At 45.6% G+C, this 15,934-nt stretch overlaps 1 protein-coding gene across 3 annotated transcripts in view; it reads right to left on the bottom strand.

Annotated features, from left to right (window-relative positions):
- Positions 1 to 12,134: 12,134 nt before the first annotated feature.
- The window catches only part of LOC101635320 (serpin B13), a 16,214-nt gene continuing 12,414 nt past the window's right edge, over positions 12,135 to 15,934 (bottom strand). For all 3 annotated transcript variants that reach the window (XM_012725822.1, XM_012725821.1, XM_004683954.2), the window contains 3 exons: positions 15,310 to 15,452; positions 14,955 to 15,110; positions 12,135 to 12,645 (listed from right to left, as the gene is read on the bottom strand). In XM_012725822.1, coding sequence (XP_012581276.1) covers positions 12,241 to 12,645; positions 14,955 to 15,110; positions 15,310 to 15,452 — 704 coding nt within the window. In that variant the 3' untranslated portion in view covers positions 12,135 to 12,240. The remainder of the gene's footprint in view (positions 12,646 to 14,954; positions 15,111 to 15,309; positions 15,453 to 15,934) is intronic.

The following is a 15,934-nucleotide window of genomic DNA, read 5'->3' as shown; positions in this document are numbered from 1 at the left end:
CCGCATCTCTGGCCTGTACCCCAGTTCTATATGAATAAAAAAAAAAAAAAAGGAAAAATTCAACGCAACAGCAGGCGGGTGAGGACGGAGGACCGGCATGTCCCAAAATAGGACGGTTCTGTAAAACATCCTTATCTACACTGAAAACCACTATCAGCTTTTGCTTGTTTATATTCTTTCTTTTTTTAAAGATTTATTTATATATGCACACAAGAACTAGGATGTAGGTCAGAATTGTGTGAGAAGATTCACCAGACTCAGAGTGAGCAGAACAGGCAGATGGGCTGAAACACACTACTGAGGGGAGCAGCGGTGAGACAGGAGAGGTCTGCTGCGCCCTGTGGGCCCCCTGGCCGGGGGCTCAAACTCGTGCTGCAGTGGCTGGCAGTAGCTTGACAGGGCTGTGTCTTAAACCCCTGTGCCTCCAAGGAGGCCCTGCTTCTTGCTTTCCAAAGAAATGAATGAAATCCTCATGTCTGCATCTTTAAATCAAACTTCGAGCTGTTAGAATGTAAGTGAATGAGAGAACCAGAGTTTGCACTCAGAAGTTAATGAATAAACCACCAGAATGTCAGGAGTGAAGACAGTACTCAGGTGTGTGGCATGCATAGGCAACGGGACCCACAGGATATCTCCCAAGTGGCAGGAAAGGGCTAGAGCAAGAACGCTGCCAGCCTTCCCCCTCTAGACACAGCTGAGATGGAAGGTTTTCTTTTAAAAAAAAAAAAAAAAGATTTATTTATTTGCACATACAGAACTGGGGTGCAGGCCAGAGGCTCAGGGGCGGCGAGAGGCTTCACCAGAGACAGAGTGGGGAGCAGAACAGGCCAACTGACGAAGGACACTGCTGAAGGGAGCAGTGGGTGGGTCAGGAGAGGTCTGCCATGCCCTGTGGTCACCTCCGGGCAGGTGGAGATTGAACTCATGCGGAAGCGGCTTTAGATTCTCAGTGCTGTGCTTTAACCCGCTGAGCCACCAGGGAGGGCCATGGAAGGTTTTCTTTCAGAGAGAAGAGAAAATCCTAGATTTAGGTTTGCACTGGTTGAGTTTTAATTCCTTACTGAATAAATGTAGTAACTCCAAAAGTCTATTTTTTTTAAGTAATGAAAGAGTCTAGGGAGAGAGTAAAATTGATAGCTAGGTGAGATCTAAAAGGATCTTGAAGTACATCCATCTATAATAAAGTCCATGCACTGAGCACTTTTATTTTCTAGAATATAGCTTTTCTTGGGGGCTGCATTCATTCCGAATCCTTCGCAGTCAGGCTGAATACCCAATGATTTTATAAGCATGAATTGGAGGCTGGAGATCTATCTCCTCAGCAGAATTCGGTGACCCACTAACGGAGCAGGGGAAGAGACACTTCATCATGTCTATGTGTCTTCTTTGTACAGGGCCAAAAGGCAATCATCTTAAGCCTCATTAGAGGACTCAGCTGACTTTCTCAGCACAAGAACTGACTGATGATGGAAAACTTTCGCCAGCTAATAGAATCAGTTACCAACTTTGTATTGCCAAGAATAATTCAAGCTTGATTAGTTAACATAATTAACTTTCTTCCTAGCCACTTCCCTCTTCTACCTCTGTTTTCCATAACTACTTTTACCCCCTTGGGGCAAAAATTTTAGGCTTCTGCCTGGAACTGACACACAAATAAATGCTTGATTGTCTCTCTCTTTTTTTTTTTTCTCTTTATGATCAAGTAAGCATGTTCCAATCCTTTAACAGGTATGGATTTTATTTACCCAGATAAGCTTAACAATGTAGAAAATCCCTTATTAATTTTTGAATTTACAAACTGAATCTCAGATAGATGAACTAAACAGTCCAAGGCCATAGTAATTCAGAAAGTTGATTGGTGTTAACTAATCAAGCTTGACTTATTGGTATGTATTGATATCGTAATGATCCTGACTGATGAAAATGGCCCTGAGCTTGTATGACCCTCACTGATCCACGTGGAGACAACTGAGAGACAGAATCCTCAGTTAACACTTAAATGAGCAACCCCTTCATCACAATGACGGGCATGTAAAGGGCAAGGACAGATGAAAACCCAGAGGTGCCCAAGGCTCACCTAAATTAAAATGAATCTGTGGTCTTAATATATGCCTCTGATAAATCTGGCACCAAGTTAAGCTAATTTGAGATGTTGATGAACTCCACACCCAAGGTTCTGAAGGCTTCTTCAGGTTTTGCCAGAAGCCTCCAGGGACTTTTCCATCTGAGAAGTGGTTCTCCCCTCCCTGTGACCACTGGGCTGCCAGAAACTCTTCAGACCTGTCCCACCACTCTGGGCCCCTGAGCTTTGCCAAGTACATCGCAGTCCCACCCCTGCCTTTTACTATCAGCGAAATGCTTTGTTTGTATCGCTGCAGTGTCCATACTTCCAAACTCCCATTCCCTGCAAATTCACACTGTAGTGAGAAGCACGTGGCTCCAATTGTCAGTGACCGCTCTCTGCTCTAGCAGAAGTGTACACTTTTGAGAGGCCAATTTCATATTACAGCCATATATCCATTTCTGATACGTGGAATATTTACATTGAGTTTGTCTGAGTCTCAAGTTGGCATATAAGAGGAGGATTTAGAAGTGGACATGAAAAAAAATGTGTTTTTATTGCTCATGTGATTGACCTGAATTTCCTCTTTATGTCCGAATTATTTTCCATTACTAGATGGGGAGTTATTTCATAGGGAGCAGTCCCCGAAAAATCTGCAGCAGTAGCCTGACCCTATAAAGACCTGCTCTCCCATTTGGGGGCTGAGATTTCACCTCATGAACTATCAGTAAACCTCCTTAGGTCTGATAAGGAGCCTCCATTCTTTCCTAACCACGATAAATGATATTAGAGATCATTTATACAATTCTTTTTACTTAAACAACAAAACAATATTCCAAAGAAATTGACTGCCGCCCTTGAGGTCGTGGGTCCAAGTTGCACTGGCATAGAAATTCCAGCCTCCTGGCCCTAGGTCTAGAACTCTTTGCTCCCTTCCCCCCCACCCCAAACCAGGTTGACTAATTTAATGTAATGTGCCAGGTTGCCCACTCGGGTACTGATCCATAATCCCACAAAATCTTTGACCACACAAGCCTATGGTCTTCAATCTCAGATCCTTTCGCTGACATCAACAGAGCTCACACCTTTGTGCTACAGTTCACACATAGGAACACACAAGTGACTTCATCCTGTGTCAACACAGTGTAAAGGCCATGACCAGAGTGAGTTTCTCCATTGTTTCTTTTATGTTTCTTTTACCTATTCCTTTGGCTCACACACAACTCTTTAGAACTCAGTGGAGAAGGGCTCTTTGAGACATGTGCCACAGGTCCCTGATGACCTTGCACCACACAAGAATGATCAATGCATACTGAATGAGGAAGTTAGGAGATGGGAACAGGCAGTCAGGTTCAAAGTGCTTGAAGCCCCTTTACCCAACTGAATGAGAAACAGCAAAGACACATTTACCACAGGAAAAAAATTTCTCTTCCCTCTCTGGAAGTGATTGACACAAGGCCTGGGTAGCCTGTCAATGATGAGAAGACTTTGGGCCTGACCTGGTGCAGTAGCACCGAGGATGTATGTTACTTCGGGTGTCACATAACCTTCCAGCTTCTGTTATGCTGGAGACAGCTAGAAAGATCATGCCATGCTTGCAGGAAAGCTGAATAACACACAAATTCTCAAACCAGTTGGAAAGCCACAACTACAGCAAACACTAGCCTGGAATCTAAGAAAACTTGTCCTTCCAAGAAGAGAAAGACGCACGGATTTGCTGAGACAAACACAGAAGAGGGACAGGGCCTCAGATGGACTGAAAGCTGTGTGTGGACAGAGCAAGGGTCCAGGCCCCCAATGGACACAGAAGCAGGGGAGTTCAGACCCATTCAGTCCTCTCCATGGAGGTTCATGGGGTGTTCCAGAGAGAAACTGTGGTCAAGGCACCCTCGTTGATGTGGGGATGAAGGAAGGAAGGGGGTGTCATGGCAGAAAAGGCCAAAAGTCTGATGCCATTCTACCCGCCCCCCCAAACGGAGCATTAGCCTGTGAGAAAAGACAGAGAGAAAAGCCTGTTACCCCCATAGCAGACTCTGTATCTTGTGATAAAGGAACAAGGAGAGCAAGCACCCTATTCCCCTGGGGACTGCCACGAAACTGTCCCAGACCTGGACCCAGAGAGGCCAGGAAACCTCTCCCCTCCGGCACACACAAGCAAACACCACACAGCTAAAAAGGACCCGCCAAGGTCAAGGTGCATAAGAACAGCCTGAAGGTCAAACAAGAACTTGGGAAAACCTTACTGCCATCAGGCCTCCACCCTAAACACAAGGTAGCCCCCCAACACTGCGAAAGCAGGGCAGCTCCGAGGGCCGCCGCCTGAGACACGAACCCCAAGCTCAGCTCAGATGCCACCCAACTCGCTCATGTTGCTCATGAATGCTCGCCAGAAGAGAGGAGACATTCCACTTCCAGGTTGAAAGGCTATTTCCCTCAGTCTCTCCTCAGAGTTTTGTATTTTGTGAGGCACACACATACCTACTATCACATACACAACTTAAAAATAACCAGCTTTCCAGGGAGACAAACAGCAGGATCAGGCTCAGATGATACAGCTGTAGGAAGTCTCATAGAGGATATGCAAAATAATGATGCTTAATATAGCCAGCATCTAGTATGACCTTTGAGCAGCTTTTAGGAAAATATTTGCATTAATATTCTTATCGCTGGCCAGAACATAAAATACAACATAAATCATGTCCACTGAAATACTATCTACAACGTTGCATAATTTTCTTGAGACTGTGACTACTGTGTCCAAATACCTGGTAAGACTAGTTCAAGATAATAAAAAAAAAAGATATGATGAGTTCAAAGAGAAAAAGAATTGAGTGCATACTGATGACCAGATAATATTTTATGTAAATATTTCATTTATATAAAATAAGTCATTTACAAAAACTACTATCGATAGATCTGTTGGTGATAACCAAACTGTGGCTAATTACCTTTTACGTTGACAATAAGCAATTGCCTTCCTTCCTTTTTCTCATATCACTGACCTTAGAAATGATGTGATTCTAAGCATTTTTTCCTCTTTGTAGTATATATAAATCTTTTTGAAGACTAAAACTTTAGTCCATTTTTATGGCTGAAAGGTGCCTTTTCTCAAGAGCCTGGAAGTCATCTCTTTTTTTTTTTAAAGATCTATTTTATTTATATATGCACACAAAAGCTGGGGTGCCAGCCAGAGGTGTGGGGGCAGGTGGTGGTGAGAGGATTCTCCAGAGGCAGAGTGGGAGCAGAACAGGCAGATTGAAATACACGGCTGAGGGGAGTATAGGCGAGACAGGAGAGGTCTGCCGCGCCGTGTGGGTCACTCCTTAGCCAGAGATTGAACCGCAGTGGCTACCTACGGCTTCATAGTGCTGAGACTTAACCCCTTGCACCATCATCTCTCTAAAGTACAAGCATAAAGGAAAGTAGCCCCCAACTCCAGTTTCTATAGGAGGGTAGATGGTCTTTGAAATCGAGGGCCAAACCTATCTCCTGTGCTCAAGATGTGTTTGGTGTTCCTCTGGGTGAAATTGACTATTAGCTAACACATAAGTCATGGCAATTACCAGGTAAATGTGGATGATCTCCGTGTGACAAATGAGGCTATAGATCCTCTTACTTGAGAACTCATTGTTGTTTATTGTTTGAGAACGTGGTGTAATGAGTTGTTTGTGTTTGGCTGCATAAGAGGATGTTTTCTTTATCTGCAGTCTATTAGCAAATTGCCTGTGCTGTGTGTCACATTCTGGTTTACTGCATGTTCAACAATGAAAGTGTGTTTCTTTTCTATTGCCTTCATGGAGAGAATATCTGGGCTGGAATGTTTCCTTTTTCATTGTATTTCCCCAGCACCCTCCACAATTAGGTAAAGTGTGGTTTGTCTCACCAGAGACCTTCCATAGATACTAAAAGAAAATGTGTGTAGTGATTTAATTTTTAAGAGAAGAGGTGTTGTGCTTTCTTGTAAGCGGTCTGAACTATGCCATGGCGGGGGATCGTTTGACAACAGCAGGGATAAAGTTAATGGCACGTAAAACGGATGAAACACCTGGTAAAGGAAAGAAAGGGCTGGTCAGCTCCACTGAAGCGCCAGTGTGAGCTAAATTGCCAGCTGAAGGCAGATGTCCTCTCCGACCTGGTCCAGGCTTTGTCTTCATGCTTCAACGATGGAGGTAAGTAGAAGTAAAAATGATGGTGGAAAAAGTAAAAGCTGTGTCATCTACTGAGGGAATGTCTGTAGCAGTTGCTCTGATTCATAGGATTAATCCATTTCCAAACCGTCCAAAACATGGTGCGTGGAATTATTATACATGCCTGGGCATTTCCGTTGTTGATTTGATTATCTCAAGCAAAGCTTCAAGCTGACCTACTTTTGTGCTGATTGAAAAGTTTAAGGCGGTGCCTGCAACTCTGGCTTAAGTGCCAAATAGCATATAGAGTTTTGGTATCTTTATGGCATGTTGAGAATAACCAACAGCTTAAGAACACAGGTAGAAAGAAGAAGTAATGGACTGTAAACCTAAGACCAGCGGCTAAGCCCTCTTGTTACCAGACTGTGTGGCGAGCAGCAGATTCAAGGAAGCACCTTCAACCTTGCAGGAGCCTCTCCTGTCTTCTCTCCACCAGAGGGAGTAGAGAGAAGCCAGGTGACTGGGTTATTCAGCTGCTAACTGGAATTTCCTGGGAGGGAATCCGCCCTTCCAATGAGGGTTTAGTTTAATGAGTGTTTGATTTGCATTCTGCTTGATGTGAGATAAAGCCTCGCCATCCTTAATTTCAGGAATTGAATAATGCTATTGCCCAGCCTTTGAAGGCTCTTGGTCTGTGTTGACCGAAATTCCTATTCCAACACTAGTAATATTTGCATTAGTGGGAGAGGCAAGAGGATACTATGATTGTGGAGCCTCCTCCTGTTCACCCTGTGTGGGGCCTCAGCTACGAGCTTGCCTGGTCTCAGTGACAGCAGATGAGCGAGCAGGCCAGGGAGCCCATAGGTGAGGAGCAGGAACAAGCCTTCTGAGAACGCAGCAGGAGAGACACAGAACAACAGGAGCCACAGCAACAGCAACAGCGCCCTGGCCTCCTGCCACTGCAGCAATGACCCCCCCTGCCCCGACAGTGCCCACTGTCTGGCCAGTGAGAGCCCCCAAAGGGAGTTCTGTTAGCTTTTTTAAAAAAAGATTTATTTATTTATGCATACAGAATTGGGGTACAGGTCAGAGGCACCAGGATGGTGAGAGGATTCCCCACAGAGAGAGTGGGGGGAAGAACAGGCCTACCAACAAAATACACTGCTGAGGGGAGCAGCGGGCGGGTCAGGAGAGGTCTGCCGCTCCATGTGGGTCACCTCCGGGGCGGGGATCGAACTCATGCTGAAGTGGCTTTGGCTTCTTAGTGCTGTGCTTTCACCCTCTGCGCCACCAGGGAGGGCCCACTCTGTTAGCTTTCATGTGATTTATAGACAAAGCAGCACAGGGCCAGGTTGAGCTCTAGTTTACATAGGTGTGTTTCATGTATGTGAATTCTACATGAAGGTTACATGTCATTTCCTGCTCTCCACACACACGGGCTAGCTCTCAAGGCTGCAAGTTAGCTACCAGCCTACCTGAGCAGTCTGAGAAAATGCCACGTTTTCCTATGGGTTTGACACCACCCATTAGAGGCCTTTTTGGCCTCATGAGCTGTAGGACATTTTTTTTGTGAGAGTACCTGGGTGATGTGCATGGAGCATCCATAACCAACCATCAGTATAGATACTTCAACCGAGTGCCACTGTTGGGGGAAGGGTGTCCTAAAGGAACTCTGCAGAGTCTTGTGGACCCCACCCCCTACTCCATCTTTCTGGACTCCGCCCCCTACTCCAGTGATTGGAAACTACAACTCCCAGCAGCACCAGGGAGAGAACTGTGAGGACCCAAGGGCGGAGCTAAGCAGGCATTCTGGGACTGTGGGGGATAAATAGGCCATCATTTTCTATGGCGCTCTTGCTTGCGAAGCTTCTCTTGGGACCGTGTGACTCGGGCTTTCAGTTAGTTTGTTACCAGACCTCCAAGTCAGCCGAGCTGGTAAGATATTCCAGTTTTTTTGTACCCCGCTCTCTTTCCCTGGGTTGTTTCCTTTTCCTTTTCCCTTTTGTAAATAAACCCGTTATTGACCCTTTTGTGTGTGCCTGCAGCACAACTGAATTTTAAGTGCAGGTGAAGCCCCACAGACAGGTGGCCCAGTTCACACTGCGGTGCCCTGTAACACTACGAAGATACAGGCAGGACCCTACCAAGGCACCCAGGACAGCCTGCCCGTGGGCACCGGGGGTGCCACTGGTTTCTGCAGAGGCTCCCCTGGGAATGTTTTCTTGTCTAGAGTGGCCAAGACTTGACTAACACTTTTGTGCTTACTTGGGACACACACGGCATTTAAGACCAAATGGCAAGTCCTCCGTTTATTAGGGTATTGGCTGAAAGCAATCTGGAAGCGAAAGCTGAAAGGGTTAACTGCACGGGCGTGGCACTTCTCTCCCTTTTGGCAAGACACAGCTCAGCTCTTATCAGAAAACAGAACTGTGGTGGCAATAGCTGTCTCCCAGTCCTGGAGTCTCACATTCGCTTTGCCAGCGTGGGCGCATCAGAGGGATTTACGTGCCCCAAGAATGAGTCACTCATAAAGGGCCAAAGGCCAGCACAAATGTCCCGTGTAAAACAATCCTTTGATCAACAGTGTCTGGGCGGGCTACATGCTCCCAAGTGCCACTGCCCTTTTACCCAAGACATTACTTGTAGATCAGCTTCCAGCCCTGTAGGGGGCCAGTAGGGCTCCCCAGCACCTGTGGGGAGCCCCTATTGCTCCAGGCCATTCCCAGTCCATGTTGTCCCTGGTCTGGTGCAGTCAGGGCTGGAGGCAAATCATTGTCGTTAAGCTCAAACCTAGGCGTCAGCAAAATATCCATAGTCTGTGTTTGCAGGCGGCTAGGGGCACTGCCCCATGTTGCTCCAGCAACGCCAAGGCACCCCCTTCTGCTCCTTTTATTTAGAGTCTGCTAGGCATTCAGAGGGGCGGCTCCACCCTGCAGGCTGGCGTGGGAGCCACTGCTCGCTCCTTGTTGCAACAAGCTTCGGAGCGTTCTGTGATGTCATGGGATTGTGCCACTCGGGAACCTCCACTCAACGCCCATGTCCTTAGACATGGTTGATGGGCGGTCCACTATTCAGGCACCAGGTGGAAATCCATAGTCAGGGCTCTGCCTACTGCCCAACTGTCGGTACAAACCACCAAGGGCAGGGTTTATCTACATCATATACATACAACATTTAGAGCAGACGAGGGTGCAAACCTTGTCTTATATCGCGGCTGTCCACACTGCCAGCTGGCCCCGGCTGGAATAGAGTCCACCCCTCCTTTTAAGGGCTATGAGCAGCCTGCACAATGCCCACCTGTAACTCTGCTGGGATGCCCCCAGCCTCTTTTTGTCCTCCCAGCAATAGGGACTGTTGGGTGTCGCCACCGGCCTACAGCTGGGCTGCTGGATGGGCGGACACTCAGCCTGTCTACACAATACTGCCTCTGCTTCACTTTTCCTATGGTCTGTGAGCAGAGCGCAGATACAGCCTCATTGACATCAAGACATGGGGCTAATGAGCGCAAACAATAATGGCCTAAAGACCCTATTTCAAGAACAGGACTTTTCAGGCGGCCCTGAAAGCAAGACCTGATGTAAGGATGAGTCCAGTTCCTTTTTTGAGGGCTGACAGCGCTAAGCTCCACCTGGGCTAGGTGGTAAGAATATCCTTGCACGCCCTCTCTTGGCATCTGCTGGAAGCAAAAACCAAACCAGCCCCAGAAAGCCTCAACATATGAGTAATCAATAAAGCTATTCATACCTTCTTGCTGCCTCATCAGCCACAATGTTCAAGTCAATCTCCTCCTTGAGGCATGAGGAAGGCTCACTGTACCTCCAAGGGATCAAAATAGACACACGATTTTTGGCAACATTTTAAAAGTAATTTGGTTAACCACAGTGTGTGTGATTTAGGAGTGTAGGTTCACACCTCTAGGTGTATGTCACCAAACTCCCTCCACCACTGGTCCCCACCGTGCCGCCCTCCTCTGCCTCAATTCTGCAGTCACATTTCTAGGGGGGGAGGGGTTTGGTTTGGTTTTGTCTGTTCCTTTCTTTTGTGTCTTCATAATCTACATATGAGTGAAATTATCCAGTATTTGTTTTTCTCCTCCTGACTGATTTTGCTTACCATCATCCCTTCCTGTTTCACCCATGTTGTCATAAAGAGCAAGATTTCGTCTTTTTTTTATAGCTAGTAGAGTACATCAAGTTAAAGGACAGGATGAAAAAAGAGAAGCCATGCCAGCCTTTTTCATGTGAAAAGCTGAATGATTACATTATTATACTAATAAGCCTCAAGATAAGGGCTATTCTTAGGGATGGGGAAGTATTTGGCATGTGGTAAACACAGAGTGGACAAGCAGAAGATCAAAACAGCCCCTCCCATGTTATATACCATGAAGTTTCCAAGGTAACTGATTCATGGGATAAGGGTGGTCTCTTTGTCAAATGATGCTGATGTCATTGAATGTCCACATGAAAAACAGTGAGCCCCAAACCCTTCCAGAAATTGGCTCAAAATAAATCATGTGTCTAAATGTAAATGCTAGTGCTATAAAAGGTCTAGAAAAAAACATAACAAACGTCTTAGCAAACTTAAGAAAGGCAGAGAATCCTTAAGACAGAAAAAAAAGAAGCCATAAGAGAAAAAAATTGATGAATTTCACTCTTAAAATATAAAACTGCTTTTCAATGATGCCATCCAGAAAAGGCAATGTGTATAGATGCTAGAACTTTTATTCACGTTAAAAATAATTACAAACCCAGCATAAGAAAATAAACAATCCAGTTACTATGGGATGCTTCACACTAATGACATACACTAATGCTTCACACAAAATGATATACATTTGGTCAGTACTCATGGGGAGAAATTACTCATCATTCATAAGGGAAATGCATGAATTCAAGCCCCAATGGGGACCACCCACAAACACCTAGAACAGCCATGACAAAGCCCTGCCACATCAACCGTTCATGTGACACGGAGCACAGGTGTGCATGCATTGCTCACAGGAACGGAGCAGAGGAAACCACTTAGCACACATTGGCAGGTTTTCGTCAATCTAAGCATGTGCAGTATGACCTAGCGGCCTTACTCCTAGATGTCTAGTCACAAAAAGAAAAACATGTGTCCATGCAAAGACGGACGCCTACAAAGTGCTTATTGGTATTATGGATAGTAGCGCTGAACAAAATGTGACTTCTCCAAACTTGTCCATAGAAAGTAATGAACTGGGACTCACACAGAAGACTCTCAACAATAGATACAGAACTAAAAGTACTGCCAAAGAAGCCAGATGCAGAAGAGGCCCCTAGGTGATTCCACTGGATGAAACTCCAGAAATGCTGCGTCTACTCTGGACTGACTGGAGGTGGCCCAGCAGTTGCTTGGACCAGAGTTGAAGGGGTGACTGACCAGCAGGGAAGCCAGGGGACCCTGACTCATGGGGGCGCCGGTGTGTGCCAGGTGCAGACTGTTCTCAAACCACCGCGCTCTGCAGTGTATTTCACATTATGATCACGTTTATTTCACAATATCAAAATGCTCATTCTCTTGACTATGGATCATATATTTTAGAAAAGATGAGACTATAGGAATCTTTCTACCTAGTGTATTGTTTTACTTTATTCTTTTTTTAGAGTTTTAATGTGAAGCTAATTGTGCTTTAAATTCTCTTTTGTATGGGCAGGTTGCCCAACTATTGGATAAGAAAGAAAAAAGTAACACATAATTGAGTGCATTGTTTATTTTACTGGCATACTTATAATATATGAAAATGCTAGTCTATAGTCCCCTTTGTGCACAAAACTACAAGACTGATATATTGTCCGAAGAAATCAACAGGAGATAATTTAAAAAAAAAATTGATTTAACTTATTGTATGCTTCACAAAAGGACAAGGAAAATTGCAAACACACACTTTTACAGTAGTGAGGTGGTCGATTTTGAGCGTAAAATTGGAATGCAGAGAAAACACATGTTGAAGAGTGGGATGTCCTGGTCACAGGTGAGGAGCCAGCAGCCAGCGCCGGCTCGGGACTGGATTTCTGCAAATCAGCTGCACTAAGGGGAAGAAAATCGGCCAAAGAAGAGGATGCTGTCCGAGTCATTCTGTCGGATGAAGAACAGGAAAGGGTGACTGCAGTGGAAACTTTCGTCGCCCAGGGCTGACGTGACCACAAAGTCCACACCAGTGCCAGCTGCCGCCTCGGTGCCTTCCTCATTGACCACCAGAAAGGACTTGTGCAGGAACTTCTGGGCGTGCAGTCCCGCGGGGGAGTGCACACCCGAACTGGGGGCTCTGGGCTCCCCGAAGGCGTCTGCCATCCCCAGCACCTCCAGGACAGCCTCCAGATCATAGCTGTCCTCCACCTCAAACCGAGGCAAGCTCAGACTCACGCTCCTCTCCTCCATCTGCCCCGGGCTCGTCCACTCGACTAACTTCTCGGGAGTCAGTTTGTCTATAATCTATTGAGAAAGGAAAAGGATGAACGGCCAGTTGACCTATGAGAACTTCAAGCTGTTTAACAATGATTGGTCTCAATCAGAAATGTCTAATCTTACTGCAAAAGGAGACACTTCCTGTCACTAGAGCGTCTTATAGAGCAGGAGCTTGTTGTGATTCTCTATTTAAAGTATCTATGTATATGTGAAGACTTACTGGCATGAAATTAAATTGCGAAAGGGGAGAAGTGTCATTTCTTATTCAGCAACCTAACACAGTTCATATTTTACTGTTCCCTCCAGTCTCCGCAACAGGTAAGGTATAGCTGTGTATGTCATAAGTTATAGAGAATAAATATATCCTATAACCAATATAATTCATATTATACTATATAATATGAAGGTAGAGAATATATTTATATCACTGCGATCACAGCGAATGTCCACTTACATGTTTCAATGTAGGCTTTTTTAAATATTGCACCTCTCTCCTAAATATCTTCAAACTATCAAGTTGGTAACTTTTACCTGCCATTCACCCACTAATTCAAATCATATTCATCTAGCATATATCAAGCATTATGATACATGCTAACAGATAGTGTGGATACAAAAGTTATTATGATGATGATAACGATGAAGAAATCTTAGTATATTAATTGCCAAAAATTACAGATTTGACACAGAAGCAATTTTTTTTCTCTTGAATTATTTCTTTGGGACAACTTAGGTTCTTGAGTCAGTGTTTGAATATTTTTAAAACTTTCACACACACCCCATTTTCCCTATCACCATATTTTCCAATGTATAATGCTACAAGATGTTTGCCAGCCCCAGAGTAGTCCCCAGAATTAAAATGAGATGACATCTGTCATTTTGGGAGTGTTTCCCATGTCCCAGACCCATTCTAGGAGATATCTTTGACTAGGCCCAGGGCATGAAAACACTCAATGGAGGGGAAGTGTGTACTATGGCAAACGGGATTTATAGTGTTAGCTGTGTATTAGAACATGTGTGCGTTCTAATCATGACAACACCACACATCAAGAACTAAGGAGTCCATTTTATATGAGAAAATGTCAAGCTTCAAGGAAGTTAAGCTTTAAACATGAATAATTACAAATAGGGGAATAGGTGTTTGAAACAAAGTCTTCTGGGCTTCAAAAATATAGAGCACTCAACACATTAGTATTTTTTTTTAATTAATTTATGCATACAGAACTGGGGTACAGGCCAGAGGTGCAGGGCGGTGAGAGGATTCACCAGAGACAGAGTGGGGAGTAGAACAGGCCGACTGACGAAGTACACTGCTGAGGGGGGCAGCGGGCGGGTCAGGAGAGGTCTGCTGTGCCCTAGGGGTCACCTCTGGGGCAGGTGGGGATCGAACTCATGTGGAAGTAGCTTTTGATTCTTAGTACAGTGCTTTAACCCGCTGCGCCACCAGGGAGGGCCCACATTAGTATTTTTAACTTCAGAGTGGGTGGGACTACATCAGTGTGTTAAAGATTAAGGATCTGAAGGATTCTGGGTGATAATGACGTATCCTCATTGGTACGTCAGTTATAGCATGGGCACCCTCAAGGAAAAAATGTTGCCTATGGGGGAGGCTATGTTGGTGGAGGCAGGAAGTATGTGGTTAATCTCTGTGCCTTCCTGTCAATCTACAATAAATCTAAAACTGCCCCAAATAGCAAAGTGTTTTTTTAAAATAGTCTATCAAAGAAATTCAGAAGGCCCAGATGCCCCCCCCCACCAGTGGCGCCTTGGTTTGGAGCGCTGCACCTTAAAGCTAAGCCTAGATGTGGCGCTTCAGTGAGAGTTCAATCCCCTCCCGGGAGCTGACCCACACGGCTCAGCAGACCTCTCTGTCTCTCCTGCTGCTCCCCTCAGCAGTGTACTTCGTCGATCTGCCTGTTCTGCTCCCCACTCTGTCTCTGGTGATCCGCTCGCCACCCCTGCACCTCTGGCCTGTACCCCATTTCTGTATGCATAAATAAATAGATCTTTTAAAAAAAGAAAGAAATTCAGAAGGTCCAAAGCCTACTGAATAGTGTACAAATTTCACTGTACACGTGCGTATGAGATTATTTTTCAGAATGGTGGGTGATATGTAGAATCCCTAACTGTTCATTTAGCTCATCCCCAAGTATTTTAGATTGGTTGTTCTCAATAAACCTGACAGCATTTAATGCTACTCTTTGGACTTCCGTCTGTCGCTGTGCAGGAGTAAGAAGTAGCTTCTGTTGCCACTCCAAGTCGGAAGCCGCATCTCCGGGCTCACCCAGAACAAGCTTTGGGACATAAAGCAAGGCAGAGGGAAAACGGGGCCTTACCTTCTCCAGCCCGTCAACGTCATTGGGCAGCAGCACAAACATGCTCAGGTCATTGTTTTTGTATGGAATCCCGAGAATCTTGGCCTGCAAGTCCTCCAGGAAAGTGAAGCTGAAGGAATCGTGCTGTGTCATCATTGGCACAGATTTACTCAGAGTCTGCAACACATTAACAGGGCACACGAGTCAAGAGAGGCGCAAGGCAACCCAGGCAGCTCAGCAAACACTAGCCCAACTCCGAGAAGGCTACGGATCAGGCTTCTGAATCCGCGCGGACCTTGCAAGCACGCTTGCTCAAACAAGTCTCGACTTTCATTCCATGTGCAAGGACGCCACATAACGGAAGGGAGGACCATACCTTATTCAGCCAAAATGCCTCCTCCTTGGTATTTTCTTTCTTAAACTCCCTGTCCCATTGCCCTTTAAAATAAACTATGTTCACCACCACCAGCTTGGTGGCGTTGCTTATAGAGCCATCCGAAAACAGGTCCTTGATTTTTTCTGAAATGAACAACAACAACAACAATTGGCCCAGCTTGGAAGAGCTGTGCATGGCAGATACAACACAGTGACCTTGCCTAGTCGCTTAAATCTCAGCCAGGGCTGCCCCTCAGGAACGAAGCAACCAGAGGAAGGGTCTCAGTCCATCGCCTATCTGTCCCCCTGGGGGACTTGTGGTGTGGTGGCCGGAACACAGACGCTGGGTGTAGAATGCCTGGTAGTGACCAGGTTCACCTTTAATGAGCTGAGGGTTCTCGGGCAAGTTACTTAAGCAATCTGTGCCTCTGTGTCCACATCGGCCTCACAGGATGTTAAAAGAAGAGATGATCTGATGTGTGTCAAACGCTTTGATCACTCGCTGGCTCCTAAAAAGCTCTGGACAAGTGGTAGCTATTATCCTTTCTGTACATCAATCCAGAAGCCGCTCAGATGTAGAGATTTCTCATTTTATTGAAATAAGGAATGAGGGCCCTCCCTGGTGG

This window comes from Condylura cristata, unplaced genomic scaffold (assembly GCF_000260355.1).
Source record: "Condylura cristata isolate star-nosed mole 26May11 unplaced genomic scaffold, ConCri1.0 scaffold00016, whole genome shotgun sequence".
Lineage (NCBI taxonomy): Eukaryota > Metazoa > Chordata > Mammalia > Eulipotyphla > Talpidae > Condylura > Condylura cristata.
Note: the sequence above shows the minus strand (reverse complement) of the source record. Positions and strands in the feature narration are given on the sequence as shown.